This window comes from Gopherus flavomarginatus, chromosome 5 (genome assembly GCF_025201925.1).
Source record: "Gopherus flavomarginatus isolate rGopFla2 chromosome 5, rGopFla2.mat.asm, whole genome shotgun sequence".
Taxonomy (NCBI): domain Eukaryota; kingdom Metazoa; phylum Chordata; order Testudines; family Testudinidae; genus Gopherus; species Gopherus flavomarginatus.
Genome location: NC_066621.1, coordinates 26,972,440 through 26,985,593, shown reverse-complemented (window position 1 = coordinate 26,985,593; position 13,154 = coordinate 26,972,440). Strand labels below are relative to the sequence as shown.

General features: G+C 48.4%; 1 protein-coding gene across 2 annotated transcripts in view; it reads right to left on the bottom strand.

Moving 5' to 3' along the window:
* KLHL12 (kelch like family member 12) overlaps positions 1-13,154 on the bottom strand; it is a 230,533-nt gene that overhangs the window by 132,816 nt on the left and 84,563 nt on the right. The window contains exon 10 of one of the 2 annotated variants that reach the window (XR_007774757.1): positions 8,588-12,320. Coding sequence is in view for 1 of the 2 variants with exons in the window: in XM_050956222.1 (XP_050812179.1) it covers positions 12,274-12,320 (47 nt within the window). In the remaining variant the exon portion in view is untranslated. Of the gene's footprint in view, positions 1-7,147; positions 12,321-13,154 lie in introns of those variants that run through there. The other variant, XM_050956222.1, reaches the window with a different exon arrangement.

Genomic DNA, 13,154 nt, shown 5'->3' with positions numbered 1-13,154 from the left:
ACCCCCAGTCTGACAACCTCTGTGCTGTTGAGGAGGATGAAAGTCTCAGGGAAGGATAACATCCAACTGGAGCAGAGGGAAACGATCCCATAGTTGGAACCCTTCTGCCAGATGATGTTGTGGTATCCTCTTGCACTGAGGATACTTCTCTGGGGGAGGGAACTCCAGTTATTAGGAAGAGACAGATAATAGTTATGAGGGATTCAATTGTTAGAAACAGACGTAGCTGGGTTTACAATGACCAGGAGAACCACGTGGTGACTTGCCTGCCTAGTGCAAAGATTGCGGATCTCTCAAGACTTCTAGATAGACTTATATGTAGTGCTGGGGAGGAGCCAATGGTTGTGGTACATGTAGGAACCAATGACATAGGGAAGGATAGGAGAGAGGAAAGGAGGGGAGAGGAGGCGGCCAAATTTAGGTTGCTAGGTAAGAGGCTGAAGCCCAGGACCTCCATGGTAGCATTCTCTGAAATGCTTCCAGTTGCATGCACAGGCAGAACTGCAGGGTCTCAATGTGTGGATGAGATGATGGTGTAGGGAGGAGAAGTTTAAATTTATTAGGAGCTGGGGAACCTTTTGAGAAAGGGGGAGCCTATACAGGAAGTACGGGCTCCACCTAAACCAAAATGGAACCAGACTGCTGGCACTTAACATTAAAAAGGTAATAGAGCAGTTTTTAAAGTAAGGGCTGGGGGAAAGCGGATAGGTGCGAAAGAGCACGTGGTTCAGACAGAGACATCCCTTAGGGGAGATCTATTACTGGAGATTCTCTATGTCCTAGTAAGGAGGAGAGAATGGAAGATAAAATACGGGTAGGATCTGATGAGAAACAGTCAAATGAAAGAGTCCCATTCAATTATATCATGTAATGGCAGACAGCTAAAAAGTGACACTTTTTAAAGTGCTTATATACAAATGCTAGATAATAAAATGAGTGAACTACAGTTCTGCATATTAAGTGAGGATATTGATATAATAGGCATCACAGAAATTTGATGGAATGAGTATAATCAATGGGACACAGTAATACTAGGGTAAAAATATATTGGAAAAACAGAACTGGTCATGCTGGTCAGGGAGTGGCACTATATGTGAAAGAAAGCGTGAAATCAAATGAAGTAAAAATCTTAAATGAACCAAACTGTACCATAGAATCTCTATGGATAGCAATTCCATGCTTGAATAATAAGAATATAGCAGCAGGGATCTATTACAGACCGCCTGACCAGGCTGGCAATAGCGACTGCAAAATGCTCAGGGAGATTAGAGAGGCTACAAAAATAAAAACTCAATAATAATAATAATAATAGGGGATTTCAACTATCCCCATATTGACTGGGTACATGTCACCTCAGAACGGGATGCAGAGATAAAGTTTCTTGACACCTTAAATGACTACTTCTTGGAGCAGCTAGTCCTGGAACAAACAAGAAGAGAGGCTATTCTTGATCTAGTCCTAAGTGGAGCACAGGATCTGGTCAAAGAGGTGAATATAGCTGGACAGCTTGATAGTACTGACCATAATGTAATTAAGTATCAGAGGGGTAGCCGTGTTAGTCTGGATCTGTAAAAAGCAACAAAGAGTCCTGTGGCACCTTATAGACTAACAGATGTATTGGAGCATAAGCTTTCGTGGGTGAATACCCACTTCATCAGACGCCTGTAATGGAAATTGCCAGAGGGAGGTATAAATATGCAGGCAAGAATCAGTCTAGCGATAATGAGGTTAGTTTAATCAGGGAGGATGAGGCCCTCTTCTAGCAGTTGAGGTGTGAACACTAAGGGAGGAGAAACTGCTTTTATAGTTGGCAAGCCATTCACAGTCTTTGTTTAATCCTGAGCTGATGGTGTCAAATTTGCAAATAAACTGGAGCTCAGCAGTTTGTCTTTGAAGTCTGGTCCTGAAGCTTTTTTTGCTGTAGGATGGCTCTCTTGAAATCTGCTATTGTGTGTCCAGGGAGGTTGTAGTGTTCTCCTACAGGTTTTTGTATATTGCCATTCCTAATATATGACTTGTGTCCATTTATCCTTTTACGCAGGGACTGTCCAGTTTGGCCAATGTACATAGCAAGAGTGGGTATTTGGGGGGGGGGGTATAGCGGGGTAGTCATGCTGCTCTGGCCCTGAAGGGGTTAAACCAGCCTGGGGAAGGCGCTGAGGCTGAGAGAGGGCTGCTGCTGGGGTAAGTGGCAAGCCTGGGCTGACAGGAGAAACTGCTACAGCTGGGGCCATGCCCCAATCAGGGCCCAGCTGGCCCTAATAAGAGGGCAGTGGGCCAGGAGCTCAGATAGAGTCTCTCGCTAGCTTGCCCAGGCTTGCCACTTACTCCAGCAGCCCTCTCTCAGCCTCAGCGCCTTCCCCAGGCTGGTTTAACCCCTTCAGGGCCAGAGCAGCATGACTACCCCACTATACCCCCCTCTCAAAATCCCCACTCCTGGGGATAGGGGAGAGTCTTGGCATGGGCTCCCCGAGGCTACCCCTCCAGGGTCACCCTTCCAGGCCCCCACACTTCCTCTCTGATGCTTCCCAGCCTCGGGCTATCTCCTGGGACTGGGCCTCCACCTTCCGGTGGGCCAGCTCCATGGCTTCCAGCCACGCCCATAGGTCAGCATCCCCTGGGCCTTCCACTTGCAGGGTCTGGGTCCACTTAGTGGTCTGTCCCACAACCACCTGGGTCCCAGCCTCTTGCAGGCCCCACTCAGTCTGGGTTTCCCCATTGGTGACCAGCTCAGCGATGGTCTGAGTGCCGACTCCGTGCTGGGTCCCTGCCGTCTCCGCCTTGGCCTCTGTCGCCTTTACTGGGTCCAGTACGGCCCCTTCCAAGCCTCCAGGCACCTCTGTGAACTGGCCCTCAACTCCCTTGAGGGGGCAGTACCTCCTCATGAGGCCTGGTATATGGCAGGCACAGCAGGCTCCTCACCTCTGTGCCACCTTGGGTCTTTCCTGGTCTGTCTTGGGTCCCACCCTTCTGCCAGGGCGGACCTGGACCCTGGACCTTGCCCCCTGGGCCCAAGCATGCCCACTGCATGAGGCCCTTTTGCCCACAGGCCCAGCAGATTAGCAGTTGCCTAGATTCCCTCACCTAGCGGACTGCCCCCGGAATTTGCCTCTATCTCTCTCCTGGGGGAGGCACCCTGCCCCCACCCCAGTAGGGACAATCCTTCTTTATATGTCCCTGACTTAAACAGGCATAACACGTCTGGTGCTCTGCCACAGGCTCCTGGCCTTGGCTCTCGGCCACTCACGCCCTTCTCCACTATTCACCTGAAACTCCTTTCTAAGGAATTTTACCAGGGCCTGCTGTTCCCTTGCCAGCTGGCCCAACTCTTCATGGAGGGCCTTTTGCACCTCCCAGTCCTTTCTGGGCCTCCTGGATTCCCTGTAGGTTGTCTGCCCCCTTCCACTGGGGCGCTGACACCAGGGCCCAACCAGGGATGGCCCTTGGGGTCTCTGCATAGAAGAACCCCATGTAACCGGGATCCATCATCCCTTGTTCCTTTAAGTCTCCGGGCAACAGTCCCACTGTCCTTGTGCTGCCCCTTGTATTGGGGGCAGACCGCCTATGCCCACATTCTCCACCAGTCTTGTAACAGGGCGACAACTGGATCTCACTTCTGGTTCACCTTACCCTCTACTCTGAGAAGCATGAGCAGAGGGCTGGCTAGATCCACCCATGACTTCTCACCCAACCTGGCTTGGGGAGGAAAGGCTGCATTTCTGAGTAGTCCTGGACAGGGATCTGCTCTCATTCTCGTGTCCATATGTCTTTCCCTCATGGTGGGGCTTGTCCAGCGGTCTTGGTACCATCAGATCTGGTGCCTAGGAGGTGCTCAGAGGTGTGCTCACCACTGGTGATGGACAGTGCACCACCAATTCCATTGGTCCTGGATCTGAATGCGCCCGTGGGCACATGGCCTCCTCCATTAAGAACTTCCAGAGGTGAAGTTCTCAAGCCTCCCGCCTTTGGGGCAGGACTTACAAATGGTGCAGCAAGCCATGATGTGGGTCTCACCAAGGCAGTACAGGCAATGCTGGTGCTCACAGAAAATGAGCGTGGGCAAGAGGCATAGTTCTTGAAGCCTGGAATCTAGGGCACAGACCCCAGGGTTGGGGAAGTTTCCCCAAATGAGGGAAAAAAACTAGACTAACCAAACTATCTGCGAGTAACTAAGAACTATATAATACTAAGAACAACTATCTAAAATAAATGGAAAGTGGAAAGTAAATCACTCCCAGCAAAGCTAAGAGTGTGAAGGAACAGGGCTTCCAACCCGTCATGTGGCTGTAAGAGGGAACTGGAGTGGTGTTGACCCGCATGGCCTATTATAACCTCGGCTGCAACACAAGGGGGACACACACTGCAAGTGTGCGTCAATAGACACGGCCCACCCGTTTGGAATTTATACAGGGATCATCACTCAAAGAACTAGTTGTTTTTTGAACCACCATTATAGTTTTTGGCCTTCACAACATCCCCTGGCAAGGAGTTTCACAGGATGACCGTGCGTTGTGTGAAGAAATACTTCCTTTTGTTTGTGTTAAACCTGCTGCTTAATAATTTCACTGTGAACCATGGTTTTTGTGTTATGTGAAGGGATAAATAACTCTTCCCTGGTCATTTTCTCCACGAGTAATGATTTTATAGACCGCTATCATATCTCCCCTTAGTTGCTCTGCAGCAAATACAATCAAGAACATTTCTGTAAAGCCATCACACATTTAGTTGCCTGCCAAAGGCCTGGGCTAGAGCCAACTTCTCCCCATGCTGTGTGGGTTTCGTGCGAGACTCACCTGCTCCTGCCAGATCTCCTGAAACTGGGGCACGCATAGCTTTGTGACAAAACATTTTAGGGCAGTGTGAAATCACAGTACATGCATCAAAATATCAGCTGTTCAGGCAACTCTGTGAGATTAGGAAAGAGACAAGTTGATTCAGACCATTTCCTGGTCCCTCCTTGGTGGGAGCAGCATTAGCTGCATACAAGAATAGCATTAGGCCAGACATTCCCACATGAAATAAAATTTCTGCATAAGCTAATGTTTAAGAATTGGCAGTGGAATCTGTTTTGGCTACCATATGGCGACTGTTGAGGAGAACCGTTGTCCTCTGTCCAGGATCCTTCAATCTCTTGGGTTGTGTCTACTCTGGCTAGGAAACTCATGCCTCAATCTCTGCTTGGCACGCCTGTGGGAGGTCCACTGAAGCCGCGGGACCAGCGGACCCTCTGCAGGCATGCCACCAAGGCAGCCTGCCTGCCGCCCTCACGGCGACCGGCAGAGCGCCCCCTGTGGCTTGCCACCCCAGGCACACACTTGGCGTGCTGGTGCCTGGAGCCACCCCTGGCACTAGGTTTCACCTTGGGGAGCTGTCCTGGGCCGTGGCTGCTTCCTGGGAGGCTGAGGCTGACAACATGCTGTGGAACTGCTGTCAGGGTGGTGTGAGGTTCCTGTAGGCAGAGACAGGCTCTCTGGACATCACGTACTGGGTTCTACACAACTGTGTTGCATCTGTTCTTTGTTTTACTAGGTGCTTGAGGGCTGAGTGGGTTTACTCAGACCCCAGGAACAGCCATTACTGGGTGCTGCCAATGTTAGTGGCAGGACTGACAAGGATTGAGAATCCAGGAACTTATGCCCTCATTATCAGAAGGGCAAAACTGCAGCCAGAGGACAGAACGCCCTTGAGCTGCTAATTCTAAATATGTTTCCTTCTCCTGCTGAGAATCCAGCTCCCAGGAGTCCCAAACTGCTCCACTCATGCTGGGAACCTCTCCCCCACTCATGAGGATCCACACATGGGCAAGTTACAAATAGTAAATAAGAAACACATGTTGTTCACCAGACCAAGGAGTGGTGGACTATGTGCTCAAGGGAGCAGCATGACAAAGTAGCAGCTCTTCTCATACTAGCTATCCTGCACTGACCTCTCAGCTTTCCCACCTGGCTGCAGGCCACACAAGCCAGCAAAAGGGAGACAAATGACTAGAACAGCACTTGGGTTGTGTTGTGCATCCCACCATAACTGAGCAATTATCAGCTTTTATCTGCAACACCTGATTCAGGACATACTCACTATGTGACTTAAAGAAACAATTTTATAAAAACAAACAAAATTATATACAAGCACAAGGACTCTCCTGTGGCTCATCGGCAGGGCTTGAGCATTGGAGCTTCAGATCCCCATCACAGACTTCTGTTGCAGGAGTGATTTATGGATGGGTATAAACTGTTCAGGAAGGACAGGTATGGAAGGAAAGGTGGAGGAGTTGCACTGTATGTAAGAGAGTGGTATGATTGCTTAGAGCTCCAGTATGAAACTGGAGAAAAGCCCGATGAGAGTCTTTGGGTTAAACTTAGAGGCGAGAGCAACAAGAGTGATGTTGTGGTGGGCGTGCGCTATAGACCACCAGATCAGAAGGATGAGGTAGACGAGACTTTTTTCAGACAACTAACTGAAGTTTCCAGATCACAGGACCTGGTTCTCATGGGGGACTTCAATCACCCTGACATCTGCTGGGAGAGCAAAAAGCAATGCACAGACAATCCAGGAAGTTTTTGAAGAGTGTTGGGGACAACTTCCTGGTGGAAGTGCTGGAGCAACCAACTAGGAGCTGTGCTCCTCTTCACCTGCTGCTCACAAACAGGGAAGAATTGGTAGGAAAAGCAGAAGTGGGTGGCAAACTAGGCAGCAGTGACCAAGAGATGGTTGAGTGCAGGATCCTGACAAAAGGAAGAAAAGAGAGTAGCAAAATATGGACCCTGGTGTGACAGGTTGCATCACAGAAAACCCTTGGGGCTGCCAACTGATGTGCCAAGGCTGCTTCTGCCCCTGCTTTCCTGGCAGCTTAGGACTTCAGTGCCCTGCCTGGTTTGAGCCAGACTCACTAGACTGCTGCAAACCCAGACCCAGGGTCTGAACCACATCCCCTAACAGCTGTAGGCTTGACTGAAAGCAACTTACAGAAATGTTCCTGTCTTTAACACTCAGATGTCCAACTCCCAATGGGGTCCAAACCCCAAATAAATCCATTTTACACTGTATAAAGCTTATACAGGGTAAACTCATAAATTGTTCACCCTCTATAACACTGATAGAGAGATACGCACAGCTGTTTGCCCTCCCAGGTATTAATACATACTCTGGGTTAATTAATAAGTAAAAGTGATTTTATTAAAAACAGAAAATCGGATTTAAGTGGTTCCCAGTAGTAACAGACAGAACAAAGTGAATTACCAAGTAAAATACAATAGAACATGCAAGTCTATGTCTAGGAAACTGAATACAAATAAAACTTCACCAGTTCCAGTAAGCTTCCTTTCACAGACTAGTCTCCTGCTAGTCTGCATCCAGCAATCACTCACACCCCCTGTGGCTACTGTCCTTTGTTCCAGTTTCTTTCAGGTATCCTTGGGGGTGGAGAGGCTCTCTCTTTCGCCAGCTGAAGACAAAGTAGAGGGGTCTCCCAGGGGTTTAAATAGACTCTCTCTTGTGGGTGGAGACTCCCTCCTCTCTCCTATGCAAAGTCCAGCTCCAAGATGGAGTTTTTGAGTCACATTGGCAAGTCACATGTCCATGCATGACTCAGAACTTACAGGGTAGCAGCCATGGTTCACATGCTTCCTTGAACGTCCTCAGGTACTCTTATGTGGATTGGAGAATTCCAAGATTCATTGTTCCTTGCGTGCTTCTTGATTGGGCACTTAACGTTGCAAATTCCTTTCCAAAGAAGCTGACAAAATGCCTTACAAAGCTTACTTAGAAATCAAGCAAGTATACAGCCAATATTCATAACTTCAAGTACAAAAATGATACATGCATGCAAAGACGAGGAATGTATTCAGTAGATCATAAACTTTACCAAGATATGTTACATGGCATATGTAGCATAAAACATATTCCAGTTGTGTCATATATACATTCCAGTTATGTCATATATAAGTATATTTCCATAAAGCCTTATCGGGGGCACTGCCACACCTGGAGTTCAGAAAAGCAGACAGACTCCCTTAGGGAACTGATGGGCAGGATCTTCTGGGAGGCTAATATGAGAGGGCAAGAAGTCCAGGGGAGCTGGCTGTATTTTAAATAAGCCTTATTGAGGGCACAGGAACAAACCATCCCGATGTACAGAAAGAATAGCAAATATGGCAGGCGACCAGCTTGGCTTAACAGTGAAATCTTCAGTGCTTAAACTCAAAAAGGAAGCTTACAAGAAGTAGAAATTTGGACAGATGATTACGGAGGACTATAAAAATATTGCTAGATCATGCAAGGGTGTAATCAGGAAGGCCATAGCACAATTGGAGTTGCAGCTAGCAAGGTACGTGAAGGGTAACAAGAAAAGGTTTCTACAGGTATGTTAGCAACAAGAAGGTGGTCAGGGAAAGCGTGGGACCCTTACTGAATGGGGGAGGCAACCTAATGACAGATGATGTGGAAAAAGCTGAAGTACTCAATGCATTTTTTTGCCTCGGTCTTCACAGACAAGGTCAGCACCCAGACTGCTGCACTGGGCAGCACAGTATGGGGAGGAGGTGAGCAGCCCTCAGTGGTGAAAGAGCAGGTTAAAGACTATTTAGAAAACCTGGACAGGCACAAGTCCATGGGGCCAGATCTAATGCATCCAAGGTGCGGAGGGAGTTGGCTGATGTGATTGCAGAGCCATTGGCCATTATTTTAGAAAATTTGTGGCGATTAGGGAAGGTCCTAGACGACTGGAAAAAGACAAATACAGTGCCCATATTTTAAAAAGGGAAGAAAGAGAACCCGGGGAACTACAGACCAGTCACCCTTACTTCAGTCCCCGGCATAATCATGGAGCAGGTCCTCAAGGAATCCATTTTGAAGCACTTGAAGGAGAGGAAGATGATCAGGAACAGTCAACATGGATTCACCAAGGGCAAGTCATGCCTGACCAATGTGATTACCTTCTATGATGAGATAACTGGCTCTGTGGATATGGGGAAAGCGGTGGATGTGATATATCTTGACTTTAGCAAAGCTTTTGATACGGTATTCTTGCCAGCAAGTTAAAGAAGTATGGATTGGATGAATGGACTATAAGGTGGACAGAAAGATGGCTAGATTGTCGGGCTCAACTGGTAGTGATCAATGGCTTGATGTCTACTTGGCAGCCGGTATCAAGCGGAGTGCCCCAGGGGTTGGTCCTGGGGCCAGTTTTGTTCAACATCTTTATTAATGATCTGCATGATGGGATGAACTGCACTCTCAGCAAGTTCGCAGATGACACTAAGCTGGGGGGAGAGGTACATAAGCTGGAGGGTAAGGATAGGGTCCTGAGTGACCTAGACAAATTGGAGGATTGGGCAAAAAGAAATCTGATGATATTCAACAAGGACAAGTGCAGAGTCCTGCACTTAGGAAGGAAGAATCCCATGCACCCCTACAGGCTGGGGACCGACTGGCTAAGCAGCAGTTCAGCAGAAAAGGACCTGAGAATTACAGTGGATGAAAAGCTGGATATGAGTCAGCCGTGTGCCCTTGTTGCCAAGAAGGCTAACAGCATATTGGGCTGCATTAGTAGGAGCATTGCCAGCAGATCAAGGGAAGCGATTATTCCCCTCTATATGGCACTGGTAAGGCCACATCTGGAATATAGCATCCAGTTTTGGTCCCCCCACTACAGAAGGGGGACAAATTGGAGAGATTCCAGTAGAGGGCAATGAAAATGATTAGGGGGTTGGGGCACATGACTTATGAGGAGAGGCTGAGGGAACTGGGATTGTTTAGTCTGCAGAAGAGAAGAGTGAGGGGGGATTTGATAGCAGCCTTCAACCACCTGAAGGAGAGTTCCAAAGAGGATGGAGCTAGGCTGTTCTCAGTGGTGGCAGATGACACAAGAAGCAACAATCTCAAGTTGCAGTGGGAGAGGTCTAGGTTGGCTATTAGGAAACGCTATTTCACTAGGAGGGTGGCGAAGCACTAGAATGGGTTACCTAGGGAGGTGGTGGAATCTCCATCCTTAGACGTTTTTAAGGCCCGGCTTGACAAAGCCCTGGCTGTGATGATTTAGTTGGTGTTGGTCCTGCTTTGAGAGATTAGACTAGATGACCTCCTGAGGTCTCTTCCAACCCTAATATTCTATGATTCACCTTTTGGGTGGCCCAACTATTAGCTGGGACATGACACACATTCAGCCAGTGGGTCATACAACTATTTGTTAAATAGCTGCAGGATGCTGTGATTAGGAATCTTGAGGTTTATGCCAGGCTCTGGGAGAAGAATGCTATATGAGGTGAGAGCTGGGGTTATGGACTGGATGGGGTGCACACAGAGTTAGCCTTGTAACAGGGTTACTGGTCTTGTTGGTTGGCTGTTTTTTTGGCAACCCCCCAATACAGCTCTCCAAGGGTAAGAAATGTCAGGAAGTAACGCTGCGGGAAAGTTTAGGGTGTGTTTGTGCTCCCTGCCACTGGGAGAAAGCAAAATTAGTTCACTCTACTGTATAGCAGTACCAGCAGCAAGATTGGCGCTGCCTCTGTACCCTCTTCCAGTGAACAATAGTCTGTTGCTAAATGAGCTTATGCCTGTGACAATATTCCAGGGACTCTGCCTGCTAACGTGCTAACATACCAATAAGGAGCCAGCGAGGTCATGTCACAGCATGGTCAGGTGGAAGGTGGATGAGACTTCCTCTGTCATATTTGGAGACTGGATTCTCCCAAGATCAGCCCAAAGTGGCTGTCTGCAGCCCCTAAGGTACATCAACACGGCAAAAACAAAACAAAATAAAACAAAAACCCCACAAATCCTGTGGCACAGAGTCTCGAAGCCCGGGTCAACAGACTTGGGCTCATGCTGTAGCACTAAAAGTAGCTCATAGACGTTAGGGCCTGGGCAGAAGCTTGACCTCTGAAGCCCAGGGACAGGGCTGGGTTCAGAGCCTGAGCTCCTGCTGTAGCCCAAATGTCTACACAGCTAGTTTCTCCACCGTAGTGTGAGCCCAAGTCTGTTGACTGAGGCCTGGTCTACACTATGCGTTTATACTGATTTTAGCAGCGTTAAACCGATTTAACGCTGCACCTGTCCACACAATGAGGCCCTTTATATCGATATAAAGGGCTCTTTAAACCGGTTTCTGTACTCCTCCATGACGAGAGGAGTAGCGCTGAAATCGGTATTACCATATCGGATTAGGGTTAGTGTGGCCGCAAATCGACGGTATTGGCCTCCGGGCGGTACCCCACAGTGCACAACTGTGACCGCTCTGGACAGCAATCTGAACTCGGATGCACTGGCCAGGTAGACAGGAAAAGCCCCGCGAACTTTTGAATTTCATTTCCTGTTTGCCCAGCGTGGAGAGCTCATCAGCACAGGTGACCACGCAGAGCTCATTAGCACAGGTAACAATGCAGTCTCCTGAGAACTGAAAAAGAGCTCCAGCATGGACCGCATGGGAGGTACTGGATCTGATTGCTATACGGGGAGAGGATTCTGTGCTAACAGAACTCCGTTCCAAAAGATGAAATGAAAAAACATTTGAAAAAATTTCCAAGGCCATGATGGAGAAAGGCCACACCAGGGACTCAGTGCAGTGCAGAGTGAAAGTTAAGGAGCTCAGACAAGCCTATCAGAAAACCAAAGAAGCAAACGGAAGGTCTGGGACAGGGCTGAAAACATGCCGCTTCTACGCTGAGAAGCATGCAATTCTAGGGGGGTCTGCCACCACCACCCCACCCCTGTCCGTGGATTCCGAGGTGGGGGTAGTAATCTCAGCCATGGCTGAGGATTCTGCGGACAGGGAAGATGAGGAGGAGGAAGAGGAGGACGAGCTTGCAGAAGGCACACAGCACTCTGTTCTCCCCAACAGCCAGGAGCTTTTTCTCACCCAGTCGGAATTACCCTCCCAGCTCTCCCAAGCCACTAGCCAAGACAATGAAACCATGGAAGCGACCTCTGGTGAGTGTACCTTTGTAAATATAAAACATGGTTTAAAAGCAAGCATTTTTTAATGATTGATTTGCCCTGAGGATTTGGGATGCATTTGCGGCCAGTACAGTTATTGGAAAAAGTTTGTTAACATGTCTGGGGATGGAGCGGAAATCCTCCAGGGACATCTCCATGAAGCTCTCCTGGAGGTACTCCAAAAGCCTTTGCAGAAGGTTTCTGGGCAAGGCAGCCTTATTCCGTCCACCATGGTAGGACACTTGACCACGCCATGCATGTAGCAAGTAGTCTGGTATCATTGCATGACAAAGCCCAGCTGCGTATGGTCCCGGTGATTGCTGGCATTCAAGCAACATCCTTTCTTTATCTCGCTGTGTTATCCTCAGAAGAGTGGTATCGTTCATGGTAACCTGGTTGAAATTCAGGAATTTAATTAAGGGGACAGAGATGGCCATTCCTACTGGGCTGTTTGCCTGTTGCTTAAAAGAAATCCTTCCTTGCAGGTAGCCAAGTGGGGGGAAAGGAAGGGGGGGAATGGCGCTGAGCTTTTTCATGTTTGGCTAGCAGGGATCTTCCCTGCTACCAGCCACGCGGTGGGGCGGGAAGGGGGGTGATTAGCAGTGATCTTCCATGATACCAGCCACGCGGTGGGGGGAGGGATAAAGCGATCATCCCAGAGAATTGGATGGCGGGTTGGTTTCTGCTGCTGCATGTTAACAGGAAAGAAGCAGCACTGAACAGGCTTTGCTTGGTATTTGGGAAAGGAGGGCACTGTGTATACGAAGGCTGCAGAAGCCGAAAGACAATGGCTTACCATGGCCGCATGCAAGTTGAATTCTGCTGCCTGGACCTGCGTCTGTGAGATCTCTAACATCAGAGCCACAGGCACTCAATATTAAGATGCAAAATGCAACCTTGTAGTGAAATCACATGTGCTATGTAAGGTGAATAGTGTTCACCATGAAAGAGTAAAAGCATTGTCCTGTAAAATGTATCTTTTTAAATACTTCTCTCCCTTTTTTCCCTCCCTCATGCAGCTGCAAATTTTTCAAGCCTCCCTACTCCATCCTGAAGACTATCTCAGATAAGGCGGCAGAAAAAAAAGACGCAAGACGAAATGTTCTCGGAAATCATGGAAGTGACCCGCAATGAAAGAGCTCATCTGAATGAGTGGAAGGACGTGTAGTAAATTACGGAAAGATGCCAGTGAACGTGAGGACAGGAGGGACCAACGTGAAGATAGG